Below are 15,240 nucleotides of genomic sequence, written 5' to 3' on the forward strand. Positions count from 1 at the left end.
GACACTTTCACACGGGAATTCTCGCATTGACTGTGTGGTTTGGGTCGCTGTCACTTTGTGGAGAGGAGGGCGGGGAGGAGTCAGGTCAGGACCGGACTGGACTGGAGCTTGTTGACCCCTGAGATAATACGGGTCCAGCTCCCAGGGGATCTTGCTACTGTGATGGAGGGACGGGAACAGCTTCACTAGCAGTTCGTATGAAGTTGCGATGAAGCCAGCAACATTTGGAAGGTCGCCCCTTGTGATCCACTGGTGAACAATGACGACGCGCTTGCAGAAATGGGGGCTCCAACTGCTTGCGTTCCGATTAACATCAAGCCACCACATGGAGGTAGCAATATAGCATGTGGCCTGCTGTGGCGTAGCGTCTATGAGACCCCATAATAATCACTTAAACATGTTGCTGAGCAATATTATAGTGGTGGGGGGCGTGTCTTGGTTCCTTCAATACCCGTTGCGGCACTGACACGCGAGCAAAATCATCCAAAGCTGCTTGGATCGCCGTCTGATGACTGGAACGCTGGTTGTTGACTTGCAGAAACGGCGGGAGCTGCATAGCGCCATCGAAGAGACCCTAGGGGCTCTATACCAGGGAGACGTAGGCTAGTCCAGTCGCTGCAGCATGCAGCCCGGGCCCCCTGGTTTGCTCCCAGGCTCCAGGCATCATCAGCCCCCAGCAGACGACGACTAGCACTAGGCCGCTTCCGACATTACAGCAACCGCTCGAGGACAACTTGAACCTACCTTACTTAGCCTTCGGTCCGCAGCTGTCTTTAGGGACACGACTGTCACTCAACTTCTTCAGACTATGTTACCGTAGCATTGTAGAGACCCAGCTACAAGCGAACACCGCTATAGTCCACGATGGGCGACAAAACTTCATTCCTCAAGGTTTGTCGGCCACATGCGCCATGATCTAAGAATGGACTAACTCCATGACCTACCAGACTCTTGTCGTCCCTGCGGTCATCTCTCTCGCACTCTTCGTTGTCCTATCCTACATCTTGATCCCGGCATACAACCGCTACCGAACGCGCTACTCGCAATACCTGCCTATCGAGAGCATCACTGCCACGGGCAGCTCGCTCCGCGAAAGACTCATCACACGCATCGCACGGTTCGCAAATCGACGGGAAGAGAGGCACATGAGCACAGATGCGTTGTCTATAGACAATGGAGACGAGGAAATTGATGATAGCGAAGGTGAAGAGCTGGGAGCGGTGGATGCGCGCGCGAGGAGGATGGTAGCGAGCCATAGACGGGCGGACAGTCCCGATCCACCGAGGTTGAGTAGAGAGTAAGTCTGGTCCAGACCACTGAACCGCCATGCGCGCGCATTGAGCTGACGACTATGCAGTCTGGAGGCAGGGTTCAGAGACGACAGCGACGACGACGACGAGCCGCGACGGTGACCTAAACTTTCCCCTGTCGTGTTCGGATACATACAAATGTACTGCTGCAGAGAAGATACCCACACTACCCTTGAGGTGCCACGGAGATACCATCGCGTTCCAACTGTCGTTGCTTCTCAAATTCCGCTGCGCGATGTAAAGAATTTGGATGCCACAGACATGGCTCGTCGGGCTCCATGAGAAACTAACTGCGGCCGCGGCCGCGGCTGTGGCTCGAGGGTCTGCTGCCTGTTGGCGAAAATTTTGTCTTGAGTCCCGATATACCAGTAAGGCGTTGGGTACATCGCTACTCCCTGCTCATGTAGCCGCATCATTGTATCGGCAGTCTGGCAAGCGAGATAGTTCAGCCGAGTTTCTGGCAGTTGTGGAGTGTCGCGTCGTGTTGGTGCAACCCTCAAGGTCAAATGACTTTTCTTGATGCCGGGGACACTCTTGCGATGGCCGTATCTGTTGTAGTATTCCTGTGTTTGGTTCTTGTGGTATTCCGTCGACACTGTAGAGTCTTCGTTCTCGCCGTCCTGTCGTGTTTGGGTCGCCATGTCCCTGTATTTCGGATCCATGCTGGGCATGAATAATTTGGTGCTCCCATCATCCAGAAGTTGTCTTTTTACTGGAGCTGGTAAATCTCGGTTTGCCATTCTCGTTTCAGAACTTGATGCTCTTTCGGGAGACCTGGTCTGACTCTCCTGCGCCAATGCCTCCTGGTGTCTCCAAGGGGGGCGTATTTGCTCGACATGTTGACCAACTTTGGTCGAACGTGCTAGGGCTGTCGAAAAATTGTATACACTCAAAGATGTTGATAGTATTATCCAGACGGGATGCCTCTATTCCGAGTGTTGAAAACCTGGGGCTGTTGTAGTGAAGGCGTACGGCAGCAAGTCGAATAAGCTGCCCTTGCCTTTTGTAAGTCAGGTATCTTACATGGAGCTTAGCCGTTCCTACCCCCAGGCTAAGTATTTACAAATTGTGACGCTCTTCATCTTGCTTTCAAGTAATGCATTTAACGGGTCACGGCTTCATGTCGTTCAATTCATCTGTGCGCTACTTGGTTCATAAGAATCACTATAATTGAACGTGCTCACAGTTGCCGTTCACCAAGTGCATAATCAACAAATATATAACTCTTGTCTCAGCTCCCAAGGCACCAAAGCTAAGATCTACTCTTATACGCGAAGTCAACATCGATTCCCAACCGTGGACTGTCCGGTTGCTGTTCTTTGTCGTGTCTACAGGGTAAGGTGGATGCGCCTCCAGGCAGCCGAGCTAGCACCGTGTCAAACAGATGGTTGTCAATGTCAACATCTTCCAAGTACCAACCTCACTTCTTGTTCAGATATCCCTGGCGTTCCCCCAAATACCTTCTGATAAGGGAAGAAACTACCATAATGCGGTTCAGGACCGAGCTCAAGAACATACGCACTTTTGCCAGTATGCTTCACACACTCAACGTCACCCAATATCCTCACTGACGACCGCAGAACTCACAGCGGCCCTCTCATCTCTCGAGAAGATAGCCTGGGTCCGCCTTTCCGATGACACGGTCCGCTTCACCGTGATCCCCGACATGGGGTCACAGGTATGGGCGTCACTCGCCATGGATTTTCTCTTTGAAGGCTACAACATCCAATCCGCCGAGGCCAACAACACCATCAACCTCGAGTTGCCGCTGCAACCTCTCCAGCGAGCTCTCAAGTCGGCGCAGAACAGCATGAGCGCCAGTCTCAGACTTACCAAGAAGGACGGGCTGCCGATACTGAGCATGGTCATCACCACCATGACGGGGGACAAGGGCACCGCGGGTGGAGCGAGTTCCAACGTCGCCGCCGCCGCCACGAGGAACAGCAATTCAGACGACCCCTTTGCCGACGACGAGGACATCAACCTGGGCCCGGAGCATCTCGAAACGTCGCTCCGGCGGGAACACGAAAAGGTCATCACCCAGGACATACCTGTACGTGTGCTCCATCCGGAAACCGTCGAGACCATTATGCAGCCCAAGGTCCGCGAGCCCGACGTGCACATTCAGCTACCGCCGCTCCTCCAACTCAAAGCCATCTCAGATCGCTTCACCAAACTGGCCCTGGTGCCCCCGGGGAACAAGTCGCCCAAGCTGGAGCTGAGTGCGAACATGCATGGTTCCCTCCGGCTGAGGATCAATACCGAGACGACGGATATCAGCAGCGTCTGGTCCGGCCTCGAGAACCCAGAGTTGGATCCCGCGCAGCTGGATATGCCGGTGGACGAGCACCCGAGCACAAGGTTTAGAGAGATGGGCCCTGAGAAGTGGGCAAGTGTTCGCGTGGACGGCAAAGACTGGAGTCGAGTGTTGAGCGTGGGACGGCTGGAAGGGAGGGTGATTGCGTGCTTTGCGGATGACCACGCCTTGATCTTGTATGTGTACGTGCCGCACTATGATGATGCGTCTGCGGAAGATTCCGTTGTCACAGTAGGGTTTCCATGTTCTACCCCCAAGAAACAGCTTTTTGCTAACCGGTCGCAGTACTATGTTCAATCTTACAGTGCTTGAGAGTCAAGTCTCGGAGTTATGGTGTCCAGGTGTAGGCTTGATTTTACAGCGCCAAGGAACATTTGCTCGACAGAGTACGCAATCCACTAATGATGATGAAAAATGAAGATCGTTTCCGAGCAACATTTTGCTCGCGATGCAAAGCTAAGAAAAATCCATCTTGCTGGATGGATGTCAAGGCTACTATTACAGCATCATATGCATATGCGGGCTCTATTATACACAATTTCAAAGCAATGGTATCCCGACGCCGTATCTCTCTTGTCGTGTTGCTTCGCTTCCTCTCACTTGGCCATTACGTCAACATATCGGCCGCTCTTTCTGGCCTTCTTCTGACCAGGCTTACGAGGTGCGGCAGCACCGATTAAATCGTCGATGCTGCTCGCATTGCTCATACTAGTACCGGGTCGACTGGGGGGTGCGCTCGGAGGTGCGCCGGCGCTCTGGCTGGAAACGGAGCGGGCCATGGGCGCAGATGGTGGTGGCATGCTCATGTTGTCGTTCGAGGCCGGGGCCTTGAGGTTGGGCAAGGTGTTCGAAGAAGGTATAGACCGAGGCGGCGGACCTCCAGAAGCTGACCGCATAGGGGGAGGTGTACTCATAGGAGGCGGCGGCGTGCCAGATACCGATCTGGCGCCGGGGGGACCAGCGCGAGGAGGAGGGGGCGTGGCCGTCTTGGCCGGAGTATTCTCTGCACCGGGCTTCTTGTTCACCCAACGCTTTAGATCGGGATCATAGACGAAGCTGCTCGCCTCTCCAAGATTGGCGCGCACGGGCTTTTTGGAGCTCTCGCCAGGGCTCGGCGAGGCAGGCTTCTTGCCACCGAACCAGCCGCTCAGACCCCAGCCCTTCTTGTTCGCCTTTTCCGCCTCAGCGCGCTTGGCTAAATGAGAGTTAGCACTGGCGTCATCCGAGAGAGTATACAAAAGCTCACCATCTTCTTCTGCCGCTTTCCGGAACATTTCCTCATTTTCGCGGTCTTTGTCTGCTTTGGATTGCTGAGATGATGGCCTTGGTGCATCGTCTTCGTCATCCATCGTGCCCCTCTTTGGCTTGGTGTCCTCATCGTCATCGGCAGTGAAATCGGGCTGATACGATGGAGGCTCGTACCCATAAGATTGCTGAGCAGGTGGCTCATATCCTCCTGACCGAGGCTCGTTCACATGGTTATCCTCTTGCTTAGTAGCCGAGAGGTCCTGTGGAGGCGCGTATCCATAGTCAGGAGGATTATAAGCGCCCTGCGGTTCCGCCCGCCCTTGATGGGCACCGGAAATACCAGGCACGTTTGGTGACTGGGGCTGGACATGAGGCTGGTAGCCCTCGTAGCTGGGCGAAGCCGGCATTTCGCCGCTAGGCTCGGATGGCTGGTAACCAGATGTGGGAGCGTATGAGCTGTGACCATGAGCTGGATAGGATGTCTCTTGCGGCGCTCCGGCTGGTGCAGGGGCATATTGCGACGAGGGTTGATATGGCGAAGCACTCATGGGCGCATACTTGGACGGCACTGCAGTGGCAGGGGGCGAAGCAACCGTTCCGTATGCGGGCGCGGGAGCACCGTACGTTTCGAAATTGTTGGTGGAGGGGGACCGGCTGATTGTGGGTGTACCACCTCCAATGTGTGAAAAGGGGCTGCCATCAGCTCCCGGAGCACCCTGTTGCTCGTCATCGCCGGCAACGAATTTGTTGAACTTGTTCCACATGCTATCCGAAACCTTGCCCATGCTGGGTTTGGAGATCCACGACCCAGACTCCCCTTTCGGTACCTGTTTGAGACGAGCGATCAGGTCATCCACGCAAGCTGCTACATATGGATTGAAGTAGGGCGATCTCTTGGTCTGTGAAGAGATGGCAGTTGCAATCGACTCGCAGTACTGCAAAGCTTTATCGCGTTGACCATGCTCTGCAAGGGTGAGGGCATGCTGGAACTTGTACCCAGCGAGATGAGGGAGACCTCCGACGGCGCCTGCTAGCGAAAGTCCATATTCGAAAACCTCGCTGAGCTGGAGTGCCTCAGTCTCCTTACCAAAGCGTGAGGACTGTTGCTTGTGGTCGGAGCCCAGGAGGACAAAGTCCGCAGTCGGGTCGTCGAGTCCCCCGCAGATTGAGGCAGACTTGCTGAAGATGAAGCACACGTGCGCGGCCTCAGCGCGACCGTAGCTAGCCAGAAGGCTGCCAAGGGCCTTGAGGCCTTGCACATCGCCTTGGCTGCGGTTGGTCAACACGAGGGCCAAAGTCTCGCGCCACTTGTCAAGCCCGTCCATGGCATCCTTGGCAGGACCGGACGCTGCTCCGGTGGTTGATAGTAGCTGGAAGCCAGCGCGCGCATGCGACGGAACAAGCTCGTCGACACAGTCCTCGTAATTGCCAGATAAGATCTTGTAAAGTGCTGCCATGGACTCGTTGTTGTGACCTTGGTAGTTCACCTCCTTACGCACGAATTCCTGTGTCACTTGCTTGTACAGGTCTGGTGACACTGTATTGGCGATGAGCATGGCGTGCCCCCACAAGCGCTTGTCGACTGCAGACCAAACCGCTGACTCCCGGTCGCCCTTGAACAAACTGGCTCGAATAGCCTCCATGGAGCCCGCATCAACCGCATCCGCCTGCATGGCCGTCACCGACGCGCCGGCATGCGCATCCTCCGAGCCGTTGGCTTCTGGAGATAGTATATCCCTGACGGCTTTGTCGACATTTGGCTTGCCTTCCAGGACTCCGTCGTTTTCGATAAAGACCCGTAGAATCTTCCAAAGCAACAAGCGTTCAAAGCTCCTCTTCACCTCGGTGGAAAGTGCCGAGTGGAAAGACAGGTCTGGCAATTCTTTCTCGATGATTTCGATGCCAGAACCCAGCCAAGCGATGGTCTCCTTCTTTTTGGACTTTCCTTTCAATGGGCCGGGGAAGTTAATTAGACGCTCAGGCAGCGTGTCAATGTCTCGGATGTTCTGCATTTTGACCTCACCAGGAGTTCTGGTGACTGTGGGCGTCGACGATCCCATCGAGTACCTTGGTATGCTTTTTGGGAATGACGTGACAACAGCGCCTCCAGCGCCCCAGGTGAAGAGGGGCACTCCTTTCCACCGCTGCAAGGGATCTTGCTCCCGGCCGTCCGTTGGGGCAACCATGGTCATGGTTATAGACTGCCCGCGGACGCGTGAGTGATTGGCATATGGGGGCTGTCGGGTCGACTTGGTGGCTTCCGGGGTGGCATGTGATTGCGTCGATGAAGGACGAGCGATATGGTTTGTTGCAGAGGCTTGTGTGGTGGGTGCAGAAGCCCCAGGAGAGTGAGTCTGCGCTCTCGGTGGAGGTACAAACCCAGCTTGCGCAGCCTGTGGTTGTTGCGATGCTTGGGGAGCGTAGCTCGGTGTTACTCGTTTAGGCGGAGACAGCGGTGAAGAGGCATACCGTGGCATCCCTGGAGGCGGCGGTGTTTGGCGAGTGACTGCCGAAGGGGCATACTTGGATTCTGCAGACGAGTGACGCGTACCCAAGGGTGCACCATCACCAGAATGATCCTCCTCCTCGTTGACCTCTCGCGTGGGTGGTAAGGACGGTATCCTGTTCAACCGCGGCTCAAAAGAACTACTAGCGCGTCGCTCGGCGCCCTCGGCATGAGGTCTCAAGGAGCTACTTTCGAAGTGGGCCAAGGGACTTGATGTTCTGGGTTGATGGGGGAGAACGGGCGGTGTAGTGGTGGAAGGGGTTCTCGACGGACTATAGCTCGATTGTCGAGGCACTGGCAGGGGAGCAGGGGAATATCGCGTGCTGCCAGGTGGAGGAACCGTGCCTGTTGCTGGGGCCTGCCCAGGTGAGGGTGAGTATCGAGAAGCGTTGCCAGATGGTGGTGGGATGTGGCCGGAACCAGACTGCAATGCGGCGTATGGGCTCACTCTTTCGGGAGGCACCAGGTTAGGGATTCCCGAAGGATCGGACGAAGGCTGGCTCCTGGTAGACTGCCCTAGCGGTGAAGGACCTAAGGAAGGCTCACGAGGAGGACCCTGCGGTGGACCTTGAGGTGGACCAGGTTGCTGCTGCACAGGTGACTGCGCTCGGTAACTCTGCCTTGAGGTAGGACGCGCCTTCGGGGCTATGGGCAAGTCCTCAAAAAAGCCACCCTTGCTACGCAAAGAGGTTGTTGAAGGTTTCTGAGTCAAGGAGGCGCCGCCCGGCGATTCGTGACTGGACTGTGGTCGCGAGTTGGACTGTGGCGGCAGAGGAGGCGGCGCGGACATACTTGGAGGACCTGGGGGAGGCCCTTGCTGAGCCGGGGCACTTGGCGCATACATTTGCTGCGTGCTCGGCCTCTTGCGAGGTTTTGGCACGCTCGCAATAATGTCAGTTGGTAGGTCGTATGGCGAAGCGTAACCGCCTTTGGACTTGTCTGCAAAGCTCTGCGCCTTGGGTTGATCAGAGCCTGGCAGCGGGGGCCGTCCATACTGCGGTCCGCCTGGGTACGCATTGGCTGGGGCGGGCGGGTTGAAGTATGACCCTGTTGCGGACTGCTGGCTCGAGTGCGCCGGTACCGTAGCGGGTTGCCGATACGATTGTGGAGCGTACGGATTTGAGCTCGATGTCTGCCTCGGAGCAGGTTGCTGTGCTGCTGGGGTGGGATACCCTCCCTCATCTTCAAGAAGCCCCTCGTCGTCGCTTCCAAGGAACCCAGCTGTGTTCAAGTCCTTGTTCTCCTCCTCGTCATCATCCAGGAGCAGGTCATCATCCTCATCGTCCATCAACGCAGCCTCCCAATTTGCTTTCAAGTCTTGAGTCTTAGTCCTCCTATGACCGCCGCGAGTAGGCGCTGGAGCCGTGGGATCCTTGGCAGTGTCAGAGGGCGGTTCGTCATCCTCTTGCAAAGTCCCAAAGGTATTCTGCCTCGGGAGCGGCTCGGTGGATAGGTCACCTGTTACTTGCGATGTCGACTTTCGTTCGAGTGGTTCTATCGAAGGCTCATCAGAGGGGGCAGAGTTTCCAATCTGACCAAAGAAATCATCGTCGTTGGGCTCGTCTTCGGCAAATAAGTCAGGTCCTTGCTTTTTGTGCGTGGTCGTCGACTCAGCGGGGTGGCTGTCAGAGCCTGGCAGGAGTGGCATTCCCTCTTCGAAGCGTGTCTCGGCGGCATCGTCTTCGTTTGGCTGCGCATCACCACCCATCGACCTGGTGGGACCATGTCGGCTCTCTGACGGCTCAGCACCCGACGGCAGGCGTTGCTGATCTTGTCCGTCTTGCGATGGAGACAAATCCTCCCCGCCATCTCCCAGTGCCCAGTCCTGATCCTCTGATTCACCAAAAGCCTCCATGGCCTGGTTTGCGGGAAGCGGCTGCTCAACCGCGCCGTTGGGGACGATAGGCGCAGGAACTGGGAATGTGTTGGATCGATCCGAAGGCGCCATAAACTTGAAGGGGTCTGTGTCTGTTCTCGGTGGTGTCCAGTCGGCCTCGTCCTCGTCGCCGTCTGCGAAACTGACTTCATGGGAGACAGTACGCGCAAAGGACATGGAGCTAGCGTGTTTCGATGGAGCCCTCCGTACAGACTGCTCCATGGTTAGCCATGCGCCGCCTTGGTCGCCAATATGGGCAGGTAGAGGGTCGGTGCGCACATTGTCGCTATTACTGATACCGGTGCGTTCGGAGTGTTCGTCAAGATGGAAGGGCTCCGGCTCTTGTTCGAGGGGGGTGCCGTTGTGCAGTGAATCGGGAGATGCACCAGGCGAGGGCTGTGGTTCGAGATTGGGCGACAGTTTCGTCGGCGACTCGTGATCGGGCATCAGCGCCGGATGCCACGACGAGTTCGGAAGCGTCTCGGCCGCCATGCTGCGTGGGCGAGGAAGAACAGCTCAGCGTGACGATACTGCTACGTGTCAACGATCATGCGTGATGACGATGCGCGACAAGTTGCAGGGGCCGTCGAGGCTCACGAACAGCGCGAGGAGTTAGACTAGCAAAAAGAGAAAGAATTAGATAAACCACTCTATGCGTCTTTATTCATAGTGTCAACGTGTGAGGCAGGCAATGTTGTGCAAAATGCCACAGATTGTTCAGAATTGGGCAGACGCGGCGCAAGGGGACCGACTGGACAGGAAGGGCAATCAGGAGCGTCCGGACCAAAAGGAGTGCCTTGGCAAATACAGTGTCATCATTGCACAAGGCCGCCCGGCGATTAGCCGGCTCACATGAGTCCGCACGTAACAAAGAATCTATCTGGAGGGCAATAGTACCATGAAGGAGCTTCTGAAATAAACTGCTTTCATCTAGGTACAATCTGTTTTCTGAATATTTGTGCTGTAGCAAACGGAGCCTTTGTGCTTGGTCTGAGGCTGCGAAATAAGTGCAACAGCTTGCGGTAGTTCACGTTAAGTAGGCAGGTCCAGTCCTTAGCATGGCCGGAGCTCTGGTGGGGCCTGCAGACCTCGGCGAGTTGCTCAACTAATTTACGTTCTAATTAATGAATAGAGCTTTAAGGTGTTGAAAAGCCTTACTTTGTACTTTAGCGCCAACAGTCCGGTCTTTTGCTTCTTTCCTACACTTGCTAATAATAAGAGAATTGTGCACGTGCTTGGATAGAGCTCTGCCTCTCCTATCAGGCTGCTGCATAAGGCATCGTAAAACCATGTGATCGGGCCAGGTGATCTTGTTAGTAACATGGACCAGCAAACGGCCATCCCGCTGCTGGTCGTACGTAGTGCAGTGCAATGAGATGACATCTAGGAGCTTTAATACTAGCAGTGGAACTAGCAAGAATTACTAGTGGTGTTCGTACTTGTCACCAACAGTAAATAGTGACGAAAGGTGACTGAGGCTAAGCCACAATCTTTGACGAGCTCCAGTCCAGGCTGCAGCTCTTCAGTGTGCACCGCCACTTTTAGTCCCCTGGATTCATCATTCCGGCGACGTATACGTACGTAGGTACGTTGCTCCAGTATCCACATCCACATGATGATTGAAGGCGTCCGCGACGAGCCGCTGCCAATTCCCCGTCCGAGTACTTGGATAAATCCTAAAGAACATTTCTTATTGAATGCAAAGGCCACGCCTCTTTCCTCGAACTGGACGACTTCCTACTCTCTCCATCGCCGGCGCTGAGCCTCCTGGGCATGCTGCCTTTTGAGACACGTCGCCAAGTTGGATCGACCAGCATGACCGTAAAGTCATAAGCTCCCAGTCACCTCCATACCAACGACGACGACAGGCGTCTTCTTCTAACGAGCACGCTCAAGGCCATGTCTTCCTCGCCACGCCCACGACAGCCGCAGACGCCCGACTCACCGACACATGATTCCGACTCCGACCTGGATCTCGACATCCAGGAGCTCGACCCGATTTCTACGGAGTCGACGCGTGGCGCATCGCAACCACAACGACATTCCGGTGGTGGCGAGCAGGGAATATCACGGATAGCGTTGCGGAACCTGCGCATGGGTGGCCTACGACGTAACAAGCGTGGCCGTGGCTATGGCGACCTTGGCCAAAACAGAGACGAATGGGGGGAGGACACCGAGGGCTTACTAGGCGAAGGGTCGAGATCGCGATACTCCGATGGTGAAGGCCATGGCGACGACGATAGCCCGCTCCTCGGGGAGCATGCCGGTCGACGATCACTGACGAGCGATCGCGGTTCTCGAAGAGGTTCACGGGTGCGGTTACCGAGCTTCATGTCGGGATCCAAGAAAGGCGACGAAGAAGATGGTGACGATCAAGAGGAGGCTGACCCGTCTGCATCCCGTCTGGTTGCTGTCGGCTCGACACAGGCCGCCCGATTTCCGGCAAACATCATCTCGAACGCCAAGTATACCGCATTCACATTTCTACCGATCACGCTATGGAATGAATTCTCCTTCTTCTTCAACATGTATTTCTTGCTGGTAGCTTTATCGCAGGCGATACCGGCTCTCAGGATTGGATATCTGTCGACGTACATCGCACCGCTTGCTTTCGTCCTATTAATCACCATGGGAAAAGAGGCCTTCGACGACATTGGGAGACGAAAACGAGATACCGAGGCGAACTCGGAAGAGTACAGGGTCTTGCACTTTGACGAGCCATCGTTTTCTGGAACTATCAGGCCACGAAGGCAACTCAAGTCTGACTCGCAGAGGAAAAAATCCAGGGGGCAGAAGGCCCAGCGACATGACCTGACGGACATACGAGAAGAGGAAGAGGGAGGAGACATGCAGCCTTCTTCCCAGGTCTGCGAAATCAGCAAAAAGTCAAAGGACCTCAAGGTCGGCGACGTCCTGAAACTCTCAAAGGGGCAGAGAGTCCCTGCCGACGTTGTAATACTACAATGCTCTACTGTCGTCGAGAGCGGCGAGGCTATTCCAGCAAAGGAGTACGCGGAAGAAGAGGCGTTGCTTGCATTGGATGACTCGAGAAGTGCAAGTGCGAAAGGAAAGCAGACCGAGGTGGAGTCACTCAAGAATGAGGAGCAGTCGGGGACTGTGGGAGAGACATTTATCCGCACAGATCAACTGGATGGTGAAACAGATTGGAAGCTGAGACTTGCCTCGGCCATATCGCAAAATCTCCCGTTGGAGGAGTTTGTGCGCCTGCGCGTGACTGGAGGCAAGCCGGACAAGAAGGTCAATGAATTCCTGGGCGCACTAGAGCTGCTTCCGTCTTGGAAAGATGCCATGGACTACCAATCCTCACTTCAAGGGGACGATGGCAAATCTGCGCCGCTGTCCATTGACAATACAGCATGGGCGAACACGATCATCGCCTCGCAGGCTACCACGTTGGCAGTCATCATCTACACGGGACCACATACACGCTCGGCCTTGTCGACTTCGCCGTCTCGCTCCAAGACAGGCCTTCTCGAATACGAGATCAATTCGTTAACCAAGATTCTCTGTGCCCTGACGCTGGCTTTGTCAGTGATCTTGGTAGCTCTGGAAGGCTTCGAAAACACCGAGGGTAACCGGTGGTACGTGAAGATTATGCGCTTCTTGGTTCTATTCTCGACAATTGTGCCCATCAGCCTGCGCGTCAATCTTGACATGGGCAAGAGCGCCTTTTCCTGGTTCATCCAGCGCGATCCGGGTATTCCTGGCGCTGTTGTTCGCACAAGTACGATCCCTGAGGATCTGGGTCGTATTGAGTACCTACTCAGTGACAAAACTGGTACGCTCACGCAGAACGAAATGGACATGAAGAAGATCCACGTTGGAACCGTCTCGTACGCGAACGAAGCGATGGAGGAAGTCACATCCTACGTTCGCCAAGGGTTTTACATTCAACCCACCACAGACCATTCGTCACAGACCGCCCTGATCACACCTTCATCGACGTTCACTGCTGCCGCGAATCAAGGCGCCACACGCACAAGGCGGGAGATCGGGTCTCGTGTGCGTGACGTCGTTCTCGCGTTGGCGTTGTGTCACAACGTGACCCCTACCACGGATTTCGAAGACGGGCAAGAAGTCACATCGTATCAGGCGTCGTCCCCCGACGAAATCGCAATCGTCCGCTGGACCGAGTCTGTCGGCCTGCGCTTGGCATCTCGCGACCGCACCAGCATGACACTCGAGTCAACCGAAAATGGTCGGCCCGTCGTTCGTGTACGAATTCTGGACGTGTTTCCCTTCACCTCCGACGGCAAGCGCATGGGTATTGTGGTTCACTTCCACACGGATACCAACATCAGGAATCCGGATCTGTCCACCGGAGAGATCTGGTTCTACCAAAAGGGCGCAGACACGGTCATGAGTAATATTGTGGTAGCAAACGACTGGCTCGACGAGGAGACGGCCAATATGGCCCGCGAGGGTCTACGTACACTCGTTGTCGGGCGCAAGAAACTCTCCCTGTCACAGTATCGAGAATTTTCGTCCGAGCACCAAGAAGCTTCCTTGGCTATCACCGGCCGTGAGGCTGGTATGCAGAGAGTCGTCTCGCATTACCTCGAGTCCGACCTTGAGCTACTAGGGGTGACGGGCGTCGAAGACAAGCTACAGCGCGATGTCAAAACCTCGTTGGAACTTCTCCGCAACGCCGGCATCAAGATTTGGATGTTGACGGGTGACAAGGTCGAGACTGCGCGCTGCGTTGCGGTCAGCTCCAAGCTCGTCGCTCGAGGGCAATACATCTATACGGTCGCGAAACTCAAGAGGAAAGATAATGCCCAGGATCATCTCGACTTTCTGCGAAGCAAGGCGGACGCCTGTCTGCTCATTGACGGAGAGTCTCTCGCCCTGTTCCTGACGCATTTCCGCCAAGAGTTCATTTCCATCGCCGTCACACTGCCTACCGTCGTCGCTTCGCGCTGCTCGCCAACTCAGAAGGCCGAGGTCGCCCTGCTCATCAAAGAGTTCACCAAGAAACGGGTGTGCTGCATTGGCGATGGTGGCAACGACGTGTCGATGATCCAGGCAGCGGACGTTGGTGTTGGTATCGTCGGCAAGGAGGGTCGCCAGGCGAGTCTCGCGGCCGACTTTTCCATTGAGCAGTTCTGCCACCTGGTCAAGTTGCTCGTGTGGCACGGCCGCAATAGCTACAAGCGCAGTGCCAAGCTCGCGCAATTTGTCATTCATCGCGGTCTTATTATCGCTGTGTGCCAGACCATGTACAGTATTGCTTTGAAGTTTGAGCCGGAGGGTTTGTACAAGGTGAGCGAGCACACTTTTCCGTTTGTGATTTGAACCTTATGCTAACAGCTTACTTAGGATTGGCTTCTTGTTGGCTATGCCACTGTCTACACTGCCTTCCCCGTCCTTTCGCTTGTCCTGGACAAGGACGTCGACGAAAACCTTGCCAACCTATACCCCGAGCTGTACAAAGAGCTCACCTCGGGCCGATCACTGTCGTACCGCACCTTTTTCATCTGGGTGCTCGTGTCAATCTACCAAGGCGGCATGATTCAGGGACTCTCACAGATCTTCACCGAGGTTGATGGCCCCAAGATGGTGGCTGTCAGCTATACGGTGCTGGTGCTGAACGAGTTGCTCATGGTGGCCATTGAAATTACGACGTGGCACCCCGTCATGATTGTCAGTATCCTCGGGACATTTCTGTTCTACCTCGGATCCATCCCCTTCCTGGGTCGCTACTTTGACCTCGAGTTTATCATTACCTGGTACGTATTTCTTTGAGGAGCGTGTACTACCGCATCTGCTCACAATTTTCAGGGGCTTCTTATGGCGCGTCCTCGCCATCGCGTCGATTTCACTCGTCCCTCCTTATCTCGGCAAAGTTATCAGTCGGACCATGAAACCGCCTTCCTACCGTAAGGTGCAGAGCACATGAATGTCTACGAAACTGGCGTTTAGCCTTTGCCAATCATCATAGAAAGCAGCGCTCTTATTATTT

The 15,240-nt window shown here is 55.2% G+C and overlaps 4 protein-coding genes across 4 annotated transcripts; 3 read left to right on the forward strand and 1 right to left on the reverse strand.

Moving 5' to 3' along the window:
• Positions 1-864: 864 nt before the first annotated feature.
• J7T54_008159 (uncharacterized protein) lies at positions 865-1,412 on the forward strand (the record flags this gene model as incomplete). Its single annotated transcript, XM_051502762.1, has 3 exons — positions 865-891; positions 948-1,297; positions 1,358-1,412. 3 exons carry the CDS (start codon positions 865-867, stop codon positions 1,410-1,412), a joined length of 432 nt encoding a protein of 143 aa, XP_051365921.1.
• Positions 1,413-2,797: 1,385 nt separating this feature from the next.
• Positions 2,798-3,939, forward strand: J7T54_008160 (uncharacterized protein; the record flags this gene model as incomplete). Its single annotated transcript, XM_051502763.1, has 3 exons — positions 2,798-2,840; positions 2,891-3,858; positions 3,913-3,939. 3 exons carry the CDS (start codon positions 2,798-2,800, stop codon positions 3,937-3,939), a joined length of 1,038 nt encoding a protein of 345 aa, XP_051365922.1.
• Positions 3,940-4,223: 284 nt separating this feature from the next.
• J7T54_008161 (COPII coat assembly protein-like protein) lies at positions 4,224-9,749 on the reverse strand (the record flags this gene model as incomplete). The annotated part of the gene is made up of 6 exons (XM_051502764.1): positions 4,224-4,822; positions 4,874-7,076; positions 7,345-7,381; positions 7,655-7,830; positions 7,928-8,001; positions 8,174-9,749. The coding sequence occupies 6 exons, from the start codon at positions 9,747-9,749 to the stop codon at positions 4,224-4,226; spliced, it is 4,665 nt and encodes a 1,554-aa protein (XP_051365923.1).
• A 1,407-nt stretch (positions 9,750-11,156) lies between these two features.
• J7T54_008162 (phospholipid-transporting ATPase-like protein) lies at positions 11,157-15,177 on the forward strand (the record flags this gene model as incomplete). The annotated part of the gene is made up of 3 exons (XM_051502765.1): positions 11,157-14,540; positions 14,598-15,007; positions 15,060-15,177. 3 exons carry the CDS (start codon positions 11,157-11,159, stop codon positions 15,175-15,177), a joined length of 3,912 nt encoding a protein of 1,303 aa, XP_051365924.1.
• Between the last annotated feature and the right edge of the window lie 63 nt (positions 15,178-15,240).

This window comes from Emericellopsis cladophorae (assembly GCF_022114955.1).
Source record: "Emericellopsis cladophorae strain MUM 19.33 chromosome Unknown NODE_3_length_1261782_cov_116_963312, whole genome shotgun sequence".
Lineage (NCBI taxonomy): Eukaryota > Fungi > Ascomycota > Sordariomycetes > Hypocreales > Bionectriaceae > Emericellopsis > Emericellopsis cladophorae.